General features: G+C 36.7%; 1 protein-coding gene and 1 long non-coding RNA gene across 2 annotated transcripts; both read right to left on the bottom strand.

Moving 5' to 3' along the window:
* Nucleotides 1-1,763: 1,763 nt before the first annotated feature.
* LOC103447278 (EPIDERMAL PATTERNING FACTOR-like protein 6) lies at nt 1,764-3,954 on the bottom strand. The gene is made up of 3 exons (XM_008386456.4): nt 3,235-3,954; nt 3,080-3,123; nt 1,764-2,202 (listed from the first exon to the last, which is right to left on the bottom strand). Exons 1-3 carry the CDS (start codon nt 3,338-3,340, stop codon nt 1,969-1,971), a joined length of 384 nt encoding a protein of 127 aa, XP_008384678.3. The 5' UTR covers nt 3,341-3,954; the 3' UTR covers nt 1,764-1,968.
* A 7,174-nt stretch (nt 3,955-11,128) lies between these two features.
* LOC108173079 (uncharacterized) lies at nt 11,129-11,872 on the bottom strand. The gene is made up of 2 exons (XR_001789687.3): nt 11,741-11,872; nt 11,129-11,479 (listed from the first exon to the last, which is right to left on the bottom strand). It is a non-coding gene; the product is annotated as an uncharacterized lncRNA (long non-coding RNA).
* Nucleotides 11,873-13,514: the final 1,642 nt, after the last annotated feature.

Here is a 13,514-nt window from a genome sequence, read left to right as displayed (position 1 = left end):
ACCCAAAGAGTCTTTGGTATTGTTCTGCCATTGCCAATAGCATTCCCTTCCACCGTTGCCATTGACGACAAACCCTTCAACTCCTCCGTACTCGCGTAGCTCTTCCTCGCCATGACCCCTCCGCCATTGTCTTCTCCCCCGCGCTCGCCGATTTACTCCCTCTCGAATTCGACAATACCCAGTGCGCTGCTTTGGCCAAACTCTTTGCCGGCGTGTCATCTCCTGCATCGACGGAAGCCTCGACGGCGGCTTGCGGTTCTCTTTTCGCAACACATCTGAGAAATTGGGCACCGATTGAGCGAGAACGGAAGACCCTTTTCGCGAATTGGTCAGCTGGGTCTTAAATTTGACTTGTTTCTTCAATGGGGTCGATTTCGATTCGGGGTTCTTCGGGCTCCTCTGGGATCATGTGCTTCCTCCCTAGCCGCGATTCTCTGAGTTCCGCGTAGGCTCTGTATCTAGGTCCTTTCTCCATGGCGTAGTTCTCGGTGGCGAACCTCAAGGAACTGGATGTTGATACGGATTAGGGTTTGGGAGGGAGAGGATTCTTTACCCTCCTAATCTCTCTACCCTTCCATGCCCTTTTATTTGAACGATCATGGTTAAACTACGTCAACATCTTATATTGATTTTTTTATAGAGATAATAAAACAAAAAATAATGTGTAAGAGAAGGGGATTAAAGAAAATGAGAATAGAATGGTAGATAATCCTCCTTCTTCTGGGAGAGATGTAGAACCAGATGGATTGTTGGGAGTGGGTCTCACATTTTTAAAATAAAAATATTTAAATGATTTTGTCTTTAAATTTTTAATTTTTAATTAATTTTTTTATCTAGTTAGGGTAGGAAGTGTGCCCATCTCAAGTCACGTTAACATTTAATAGAAAAATTGATAGAAAATTTGATAGAAGTTTGACATTTTAACAAATTCGTAAAATAAGGAATAACATTGTAAATTTTAAACTATGAGGTATGAAATTGTAATTTGACTCATGGTTGAAGTAATTATGTACTAACAGCATGATCAACTATTATGAAAAGGAATGTAGTGGCAAAAGTTTCATGTTAGACAATGTGCACAATTGCTAATAACGGTTTGATCGATCTAGTGGCATATAATTTCTACTTCGAGTTCATGAATTCAAATATCATAAACGATAATCGTTGAATTATAGAAAATAGATTGCACGTTTTCTTTCTTATTTTTATAGTACTTGAAGTAGAACTAGTGTTCAAATTGTACGTGAGATAGAGCGTGTTACATTTTTTTATGGATTTTCCATTATCTCTACAACACTCATTGTGTGAGCAGAGTCAAGTGAGGGGGTGGGGGAGGACGGAATAGTGAATCCGTGAAATGTAAGTTTCTCTTCCAATGAGGAGTGTTGTAGACTTATCGGGTTACATCTCCATTTGTAGTTAAGAATCTCTCCAAGTGTGGAGAACCTCCATTGATGTTCAGGTGCTACTATTTCCTAGCTTATCTAGTTCCATGATTATCCAGTTCTAGTTCCCCGAGTGTGGGAATTAGTTCATATTACTAGTCGTTGAGAAGAAAGTTTACAAGGAAAGAAACAACCATTCAATTACTATGAAGATAAAAAATTTCCAAACCTTGGGAGGCAGAAATGATCATGCATGATGCATCATCAATTATTTAGTAGAATAAGAACCTAAGCATGGTATTTGACTCGATATATATTCCCCATACTTATACAATAGCAACCAAACGTTATTTCACTAAATGGAGTAGGCTGTATGAATTTTTCATACATATCGTAACATATATTTCTTTAAGGGTTAATGTATAAATATCTTCCTACATAAATTTAAGCCCTATAAATATCCTTTCTTTTTACTAAATAAGCTTACGATCAGCTAGAAAAGTAGCTAGCTAGAGAGACTTTGTAACACCAACACAAACAAAATAAATATCACAAAGCATATGTTGATCATATTCATTTATTTTCATGGCATGTACAATTTGTTGCCACATTTGCACCTCCAAGCCTCCGGGTAGTACTCCGCCATCACCGGTGTCCCAGGCGGCACAGACACGTGAACTGGCTTGCACGGCGTGCACCTGCCGCACTTGGATGTGCACCGAGGCGGCGACGATCCAGGTCCACTCAAGTACCTCCTAGCCAAGCTCAAAGGCATCATCCTCTGCTCCCTCATTTTGTCACCGTGCTTCCCAAATTCCTGCACCACATTAGTTAGTTAATCTCCCAAAAATTTGCAACTATAACACAATTATGCCATCAACCCTTTTGCGCACACAGTTTTCTAATGTCTACTGAGACTTGTCACAATATATCCTTAGTGCTAACGTGCGCCTACATAATGTTAATGTGCGCCGGCCCCCAGTAACAATTTTTTGTTCACGGGAGTGTAGATATATGGAACATGGTTGGAGCGGGTTGGGCGCTGAGCACAGCAGGCGCAAGTTACCAAGATGCATTGGAGTTTTTAGAAGACGACAATCTGAACAACAAAAGCATTTTCTTTTGCTTATTAAATGGCAAAGAAAAATAGTGTCCCTCCAAACCTAAAGCTGTGTGCTAAATTACGCCTGTCGTGCCGTGTGCTTCTTAGTTAGGCAGGCTGAGCCTACCACAAGACCATTTTTCTGAGGATGGACCAGGGGTAAACAGCAGCAGGACCACCCTGCCCCCAATCAGTTTGTGCTACTTATCGATCACCAAGGTGGCTTGATCAGTAATAATAACAATAATATGGTTCTATTTTGTCCTTTCAGTTTCAAACATGCATAGTTGCATATGCAGTCTTTATCAAAAACCCAGCTTGGGTCAAAGTTAGTCAAAGCTACTAGAGTCTTGTTGTTGTTGTAAGGTCACGATGATTGATGTGATTCGTATGGAGAAAAAGAAATAACATAAGAAATACGCATTAATGCTAATTAAATGTTGAAGTATAAGATAAGGTAGCGATTCCGGCACTCTTCGTTTAACCATCTCCACTCCAATTCCGACACTTTGTAAGCGTCGAGGAGAAAGCTAAAGGAGGAGTGTTAAAATCACGGACCATAAATTATGATAGGTATGGTGGAACAACCTACCTGAAAATATGAATCGAGTTTAGCCGTGAAGGTACACTTATTATCTGCATTTTGGAAACAAGTAGATAAATTAAATTTGTTTAAATGAACATTAATTCAGTGAAAATTTCAATTTTGTAAAGAAGAAGAATTAATATGATTGTTGAAAACTTCACCTGGGCATGTAGTGGTGGTGGAGCTGATGGTGGTGAAAAGTGCATAAATTGAGAAAAAGCTGATGGCGGTGAACCTTATTAGTCTGTGAAGTGCCTTCAACTCCATGAATGGCAAGATGAAAGCTCAAAGAAAACCCACCACTGGCAGAAGAACACAGCAACTTTATCTGATATTTTCTGGGCTCTCTCTCTCTCTAGCTGTTTTTCTCTCTGGAACCCCTTTTTCAGATTAACTAGGTTCCCATGTTGCAACTGTCATCTCAGCTCTTAAGTGGGGGTGGTTGTTGTGGAGGTTGAAAAAGTAAAGGGATTCAATATTTAAGCAAGTTTTTAGAGAGAGAGAGAGAGAGAGAGAGAGAGAGAGAGAGAGAGCAAGGGAGAGATAGAAAAAAGAAGGGTGAATCTATGAGGGTCGTCGCATCCTAAGCATTGCCATGTTTGGTTGTTTGATTCTCTTGCAGGCTTTTCTCTACTGTCTTTCTACAATTCCCAAACCCAGAAATGTTAAAACAACTACTGCTCTGCTACCTTCTGCACCCCCTCCTTTTTCCACAGTCCACTCTTCCCCCTCTTTCTTTTTCCTTGTTTTTCCTCAGCCACCTCTCTCACTCCCCTACCCTTCTTTAACTATATCTTCTTTGGTTTTTATTCTCTGCCCTTATCCCTTTTCATTTCTTTAATTTTTTAACGCACCAAAGTTTTACTATCCCCTAGATTGTCTCATGCACTAAATGAATGAAACGTTAAATATGTGTACAAAGATACCCCAATTAAAAATTTAACAACAAAAAAATCTCGGTGTGCATACTAAAAAAATCTCTTTTAACACGTATTATTGCATTAGATAATTTCTTATATTATCATAAGAATTGTACTTGATTGGGCCGAAAACAATTAAATAATATGTCATTAATTTGTTTTTAAAGCCAGTATGATATGTGTTGTATTAGTATTAACTCATATTATTGAATAAGGAAGTGCGGTCCAAACTCATCAGGACCAAAATATTATTCTTACCAGAACATATATAGAGTGGTGATGTTAGATATATATAGAGTGGTGATGTTAGATCCCACATTGTTCAGGGAAGTGGATCCTCTATGCCTTAAATGTACATACCCACCTCCATATAGCATGAGGTCATTTGGGAGCTCACTGGCTTCAGATTCCATAGGAACTTTGAAGTTAAGCGAGATCGTGCGAGAGTAATCCCATGATGGGTGATCCCTTGGGAAGTTCTCGTGTGAGTTCCAAGAAACAAAACCATGAGGGCGTGGCTGAGGCCCAAAGCAGACAATATCGTGCTACGGTTGAGTCGGAACTAGGATGTGACAATTTGGTATTAGAACCAATCCATGGCTGGAAGTGTGCCTACGAGGACGTCAGGCCCTTGAGGGGGGTGGATTGTTATATTCCACATCGCTCAGGGGAGTGAATCCTCTATGCCTTAAATGTACAATGCCTTAAATGTACATACTCATCTCCATATAGCACAAGGCCCTTTGGGAGCTCAGATAATGCGAGAGCAATTCCAGGATGGGTGACCCATTGGGAAGTTCTTGTGTGAGTTCCTAGAAACAAAACCGTGAGATGGAGCCGGGACTGAGATGTAACAATTTGGTATCATAACCAATCTCTGGCCGGAAGTGTGTCTGCGAGGACGTCGGGCCCCTAATGGGGGTGGATTATTAGATCCCACATTGCCCAGGGGAGTGGATCATCTATGCCCTAAATGTACATACCCATCTCCATATAGCATGAGGCTCTTTGGGAGCTCACTGGTTTCGGGTTCCATAGGAACTCCGAAGTTAAACGAGATCATGCGAGAGCAATCTCAGAATTGGTGACCTACTGGGAAGTTCTCATGTGAATTCCCAGAAACAAAACCGTGATCGTAGCGCAAAACAGACAATATCATGCTACGGTGGAATCAGGTCTGGGATGTGGTGGAGCCCGGATCAGGATGTGACATGTGATATGCCTACCCCCAATGTCTTATTTCCTCACCCACCTTATATTTACACCCACCATCAAAGGTGTAAAAAATACATCAACTCTTTTTCCACCCACCATTATTTCCAAAATAACCATACATATTTCTTTTTCAATTTTTTCTTGCTTTAAAAAAATTATTACAAATTAAAAAAAAACAATTATTACTAAATGAAAATACCCAAGAACTCCAAATATCACCAGCAGCAGCCCTCTCCCCTGAAAATTTGCAGAAGAGAAATTTTATTTAAACCTAATTCTACACCTAGCTTAAATTTTAAATGTTAATTGTCTATTTTACCTTATTGCATAATTACTATTAAGTACAAAATAAAATTAATAATAAAACTCAAATTTATCAATAAATCCAAACACTTTACTTGTGACAGCCCGTCCCGAAATATAATTTTCGATGGTGTGAATTGCCTAAAATACCCTTAGACGTTTATGGTGTTGTGTGGTTTAAGTTGTGTTGTGGACCAATTACTTTCTTCCTAACCTTTTGGACTCAGTTAGAACTAAAGGTTCTATTTGTTTTAGTTGGTTGTAAGAGGATCAGGACCACACACACACGCTACCTCTGTCTCTCCCGTTGACCCTATCTTTCTCTTTTTTCCCTCTTGGTTTCTCTCCATTTTCGTATCATACATATGGACTAACCTCAACCAAACCATTTCTTCACGGATCGAGGTTATGGAGACCACTTTCAAGTTCCTTGCGAGCCCAGGAACCCAGTGATACTATTATTTGGACGTGAAACCTCGAAAAAACCCGAGAAACCATAATCTCCGATTTGAGCAATGTTCATGCACTTGTGAATGTGAGGTTTTTAAAAGTTTTTAAGCTGCTATGAAGCTTTAGAACATCTTCACGAAGCTCGGAGAAGAAAAACGAGGTGTTTTGGACGTCGGGAAGTCTAGTTTGGTGAGTTTGAAATTTTACCGGAATTATCATGCTTTCTCCGGCGAGATCCTGTGATTTTTGGAGCTTGAAATTGGTAATATTGTGTTCTTCTAGTCCTAAGCTTCATTTTGGTACAAATTTCATGGATTTTGGTTGTGTATGGACTGAGATATTAACGTATGAAAATTTCCCAGTTTTCTGACGACGACGACGGTCACTGGAGTTTGAAGGAAGAAGACAGAAAATATTCCATCAAGTTTGACGGAATATTCTAGCGGTGTCAGGTTAGTTTTAACGGTATATGCTATTATTTAATGGAATATTCCCTAACGGCGTTAGGGTTATCGTCAGTGTGCCTGGCACGTGCCCGCTCATGGGCGGGGCGTCTGGCAGTGCCTTGGCCGGCGAGTGGGTGGTCGGAAAATTTTCCTAAAAATATAGGGATGTTCGTGAGATTGTGTAGATCACGTTGGTATATTCAAACCTCCCATTTGAGCAATGTATGAGAAGTTATTAACTAGTTTTGTCTATGTGCTTTAAATAACATTTATTTAGTTATTTCGCATATAGGTGAGACCTATCCCGAGGACGAGCGCAGTTAAGGCCGGCTCGGGGGTTACGACCCTTCGACATACCAGTGAATGGGCTTTTGGTTTTAAGTATATATGTATATGTTTGGTATCTTTCCCAGAAAATGCATTTAAATGAGTTATGATTTAAATTGTCATGCCAAATGTTTTACATTTATAATATGCATATGATGTTTGCATATATATAATTGTGGTGCTGTGGATGCTCAAGTAAACCCCATGTGAGTTTATGAATTGTGAATATGAATAACGGTTGTGATTAATTGAGAAACATTGAGCTCATAAACCTGCACCCCGGTGTTAGTGATTTAGCCAGAGATATGGCACATGCTTGTATATAATGTCACCTCCTGCACCATATGCTCACATTGGATCTAATTTAGGTGCACAGTATTGTCATACAGACCATCATAGGTGGTTCCGACTCGTAGGTGACTAGTGATTTATCACACAACTATCATGAGAGCGCAACATTGAGCATAACTATATTACACCCAATCTTGTCGTACAGACCTTTACAGTGGTTCCGACTCATGTGCAGTGTAGTGCCGTATAGGTCACTTGCTGTGACTTCGGCTAGATTGACTAACGAGCTATGAATTTAGCCGTACAGACTTCTGCAGAAGTTCCGGCTAATATGTTATTTTTCCATGAATTTATTTTCACCTGAGTTACTTATTCTGTTTTATATTTTGGCATGACATACTTATGAATATGGATATGTGAAGCATGATTTGAATATATATATATATATATATATATATATATATATATATATATTCCATTTCTGGGAAGGTTATACATGTTTTACGGCGAGGGGTTAGAGCTTTTGATAAAATGAAATGGTTTTGAAAAGCTTTGTTTTTGCCCACTCACACTTTATGTTTTGCACCCCTCCAGGTTTTAGATAAGCTTGTTCGTTGGTGGCTCACGAGGATCGATTGGAGGTTCTGACAAACTATCACAAATGTAGAACATCTCTAGGTGTCGTTTATCTAGTACTTGTTTTCTAGACTGAACTTAGGCTACTTACGCTCTGATTGTGTATTCACACATATTCCAGCACTTGTCTTAACTAGTAATCTTATGAGTTGGTTTTCATTTATTCGTATTCTCTATTATCATTATTGCTTCTGCACTGTGCACATGACTACGTCACCCTCACGTGACGGCCAGCATACCTCGATCTCGGTCGGGGTGTGTCAATCTTAAACCCTATGATCATTCTTTGTTTATCCTACTTCATTTTGGCTAAAACCCTAATAGCTCTCATAGAGAAAAACAAGTTTTATTTATTTATTTATGGATGGTGATTATGAAGTTTTGAATCCTCCAACCAATGTATGATTTTGAAGTTTGTTTAGATAAGTAGATTCATTTATTTCAATTTACAACTGCACATGATTGAAATACTTACGCAACTTCTCCCAAAGCTTTCATCGTCTTTCCTCGTGCAATTTATATCCTAGTTTGTTCTTCGATACCATGCCAATTAAGCATTCGCCCAAAAACGTATAACATTTCTTACCTTTATAAATTGCACAGGATAAACGAATCGTTCTGAGAGTACCACGAGACATTAAGCAAGGGCTTCCTATGAGAATAATATCAAATTCAACATATACTCTTCAGATTACCATGGAACCTAATCAGATGATTCGCTTTCAAGACACAATGCATAACCTATATTCACCTATAAATCAAGCAAGAACAGGAAATATATAATGATGTTCAGAAGAATGCTTTTACGGAAGCCATTGAAGGGGTCAATTATAAGAGTTTGATGTCTACGCAGGATTTGTCTAAGAATCATATTTGGAGAAGATTTCAAAATATTGTCAACATCTATAGAAATGTCAGTCTTATTGTCAGTTATGACTAAATTCACACCTCAATTCTCAGTGTCCATTTCCAGACGGCGTAAGGATAAAGTTAAAAATCAAATGGGTGTAAAAATAAATCCACATATTGAATTGGGTTTAGGAGGGTATTTTAGGTATTAAATTGGGTTTAAAGAGATATTAATAGTTTAGTTAAAAATCAAATGGGTGCAAAGACTAAGTTGGTTGTAGAAATATGTTACATGGGTTTAAATAAAATTTCCCTTTCCAGAATTGTCACTACCAACTCCCCAAATCCCCAACACCAAGCGCCCCTCCTCTATCGCCAACCATTGCAGCACCACCACGTCTCGAAAACCGCTCTAGTACCCAATTTCTATCGTTTCCAATTTGAATTCATACCACACAAGAGAGAGTGTGATTAAATTGGAAGAGCTTCACTCATAGTTTGGTGCTGCACTAGCCTTCCCTAACATCAAATTCCTCCAAATTCAGTATATGGTAGGTATCCAAATTGTTCCAAAACACCAAACACGATCGGAGTTCAACGAGTGTCGGATCCGTGAGTCCCCTAATGTAATCTGGACTATGAGCTTCTATCCTCATCTATCTCAACATTATAATAGTCTTGAAGATTAACTTGCTCTACTCTTTGGTGAAGCTTGATCACACCTTCCACAACATGCGCTTTATTGCGAGCCTCGAGGCTTTGCTTTGTCAAGTCCGAATTCACCCTCTTCCTGATATGTTTAATTTATGAACTTCCTTCCCCAGGAAAGCTTGTGGGGTTCGTGATATTTTTTTCTTTTTCTTATTTATGATATTTTAGGTTTTTTTATTTTATCAGTCTAACTAATAATAATATTTTTTTTGGAAACTGTATAACTAATAATTTGTGTAAAAAGAATCAATATAACTAATAATTATGTGGCAAGATATGATTGGTTGGTCTTTAGGTCTTTAAAGGTCATTTTATACTAGGATAAATTTGTCAAAAAGAGTATCATTTTATAGTGGGTGTGGAAATAAGACACAGGAGTGGGCTTAACAGCACTCTATTTATATTACATTATTAAATCAGATATCTCCTAAATTAAGTATATTATCATTTTTGTTTCTATCGGACTGTGAATTGAAGGAGTAATTTATTTAAAATTCGATGCAATTAATAGAGTATGAATGAAGACTTTGAATATGATAATAATATGATGTAACTCAATTGATAGCGTGAGGATGTTCAGATTATGGGGAGTGGTTATTTATATCGGGATCCTTGTGTAAGTTTACTTTTCTTGTTAAAAAAAAAAGGTGTTATCCATGTTAGTCTAGAGGAGTTTTGAAGATTCTCTGTAATGTTATGCTAAATAAGAAAGATTGGTCAAGACCGCCTTTTTTTTTCTTCTTTTCCTTTCGGTTGAATATTGCAAAATATACTACTGAATATTAGTAAAAACCACTTTAAGAATCACCTTAGAAACAAACCTATCAAAGATTAAATATCTTATACATGCAACAATAGTCAAGTGAAATAATAGTTGAATATTAGTAAAAACCACTTTAAGAATCACCTTAGAAACAAACCTATCAAAGATTAAATATCTTATACATGCAACAATAGTCAAGTGAAATAATAGTTGAGTTTACGAGTATTCGTTTTCTTTTTGAAGCATTGTTTCAAGTGCTTTGACTATGAAATCTAGCTTTGATCGACAAACTTCTTGTGAAAAGTCGTGTGGTAAATTGGCAACTTGTAAAAATGGGTGAAGCATTATTATGCACCAACCATCTTTCAAGGCTTAGATGCGTTTGTTCAATTCACAACTCCGTTTTCACCCCTGTTGGCTTTGGAATTTTGGGAAAAACAAAAAGTACACACTGCCTGTAACATGCAGCAGTGGACCTTCGGGATGAAAGGAAAGCATTTTCCTTCTGGTCTAAGGTGAGATCAAACTGTTAGCATCTAATCAAACTGCCGTGAAACAATCCCAAGCTGTTAATCTGTGACACTTCTGGCCCAAAATTATGGGATGTCATGGCAATATGCCACTGAATCAATGAAAATTGTGAGATTCCAAAAGCAATCAGGTGTGGACAAATTGTCCAAACAAATCAGTAAGAAAATGGTGAATGTTTGGTGATGGGTTTTTAAATGCCCCACGAGGACATGGATAATTGACAGTTTACTTGTTCTTTCACATGGCTTATAACTTTCTACTTCTCTTATATATATTCAGTTCATGTTTTTCTGAATGTTTTTTCTCATGTCGTCTTCCTAGCTAAATTTTCGAGAACAAATAATTAAGATCCAAATTACTGATTTGGAGTGCATTAGAAGAAAATGTTTGAGTACTTCTTACATGAACGGACTCTTTCCCTCTTCTTTCGTGTTTTTAATGAATAACTTTGTGTATATCAGACTGTGATTGACATGTAAGTAGGAATAAATCTTTCGTTTCGCATTATAATTAGAGAGTACAGTAGGAAAGGTAAACCCCTTTCAATAAAATACTTGAAATTGAAAGAACATGGATATAAAAAAAAAAAAAAATAATAATAATTAAACATAAATGAGGAAATTAAAGTTACTTTTGCTTATACATGAAACATGACAAAGAAATGAAGTTATAACTTTCGCTAAATTTGATCACTTGCCCTATAAGGAAACAAAGGTTAAATTTGCTACTTGCAAGCTAAATCCTTCATCTCACTCTCATGGAATTAATGGTAGAATAAGCTTATGTACTCTTGGAAGAGATAGTGAAATGACAGACGCCTGTGTTTTTCTTTTTCCTAACATGAATTGCTAACAGACAACGACATAAACCATGAACAAATTATTCGACATATAACCTAATCTGCAGCCAGCCACTCGTGCCATGCTAACCTTCCATTCTGCAAATTCTCAAACATTTCACCTGGCTAGGAGAAACGAAAAAATGCCAAGAGGGTAAATGGGTCAGGAATTATAAGTGCATTAGGTTTTTGAAACGATAAAAGTGGATATATTCTTTCGCCATGAAGTAAAGACACTGGAAAAACCATATACAGAAACACATGTTCGATTTTATTATCTTACCCTAGCAATGAATAATTTGTTTGCAAGCGTGGCCATTTGGGAAAAAATGCAGATGCGGATAAAAGGAAACTAACTTATTTTAAGTCTCTGCAAATATTGCAAACCTGTTCTTGTTTCTATGTTTTTGTTTCTGCTCGATAGGGTTCTGATGCCCTTTGCTTTCCCCCTAGCCTTCCTCTTTGCTGGTAGAATCCAAGTCCAGAAAGTCGTTGTCTCACACATATGTATGTGTGTGTGTATTATATATCTCTATAATACGTGAATATTTCAAACTTGAATTAAATTTGACCGTTGTCCCACCACTGCTAGGTTTAGGGTTTGAAAGAGATGTGAGCAACGCATTAGGTTAAATAAAGATAGACTCTCTTCTGAACAAAGCTGACAGCCCTGTATTTTGATTGTGACAGATGGGACTGTCTTTTGATCTGATTATCATAAATAATTGCTTGTGATAGTCGTTGTGGCTACTTTCTCCTATCAGGGACAATTTAGTGGCTACATTAGATATTTTGTCAGGATTCGATCTTATTGTGGGGTATATAGTTGGATTCTCTTCCTTTTTTTTTTCTTCCCTCATTTTCCCTCTCTTCCGGAATTGGATCCACTTATGAGCAAGAGATCAAGATCCTCCTAACCCAATAACAAGGGCCGTTGGATGCTACAAACAGAGAACATTTCTAAAAGTTATAATAATTGTAATCATTTGATCAAAATCCAACGACATGTGTTATTGGGTCAAGATGATCCTCATCTCCTGCTCAAGAGAGGATCCAATTCATTCCCCTCTTATTTGAACGGTCATGGTTAAGTTACGTCAACATCTTATATCAATTTTTTATAGCAAGATAAAGATAAAATAAGAGAATGTAAGATGAAGGGATGAAAAGGGATGAAAGGGGATGAAAAGAAGAAGGGAGAGAATCCTAGTCCATATATCATACACATACTCTAGCTAGATTTCATCAAACTTGTCATGGTTCAACTCTAGGATATGGTGTCATACGTACATCTCTAGTAAATGGTTAATTAGTGCCCACGATGATAATTCATAGCATATCGACTATCAATTTCAAAAAAAAAAAATTGAGACACTTTGGATGCGGTCCCTAACTATCAACATTCTTTGATTGAAACCTTGTTAGTTTTTAGTTTTTGATTGAGGTCCCTGACATTAATGTAATAATGTAAGTTACTATATTTTTTTAATTAAAAATTCAAAATTGAAATTTGTAATTGTTTATATTAATAAGATTTTAAATAAAACTCATAATTTATGGGATTAAAAATAATAAAATATAAATTATACTCTCTATTATATTGTGTGTGTGTGTGTATACATATATGTATGGGTACATTAACCAAAATTAACAAAAAAAGTTATTGTACCAAAACATTGATACATTCTCAAATCAACGAAAAAGAATGTACCCATATAAGTTTAAACATGAATTAAAAAATTTGAATGGATTTTATATTAAAAAAAAGGGTACATTTTACATATAACAAATTGATATATTTGAGAATGGGTACATTTAAGATTTAAAAAATTGAAAAATTATATGAATGGGTACATTTAAGATTAAAAAATTGAGAATCTTTTTATATATAAAAAAAAACTAATAGGTACAAACTTAATTTAATTTAATTTTTTTATTATTTTGGAGATGTTTGAATTGAAAATTTATTAGAAGTTTAATAGAGGTGTGAGTATTAAACCCTAAATTAATTACTAATTTTTATGTTAAAAAATTATATAATAAACATGTAAATTTATTATCACATTAATGCTAGGGACTTGAATCAAAATTTGAGAACTAATAAGGTCTTAGTCAATGAACAGTAAAAACTAGGGACCGGATACTAATTTTTCCAAAAAAA

The sequence above is a fragment of the Malus domestica genome, chromosome 03, assembly GCF_042453785.1.
Source record: "Malus domestica chromosome 03, GDT2T_hap1".
Taxonomy (NCBI): domain Eukaryota; kingdom Viridiplantae; phylum Streptophyta; class Magnoliopsida; order Rosales; family Rosaceae; genus Malus; species Malus domestica.
This window is presented reverse-complemented; position numbering and strand designations above follow the sequence as displayed.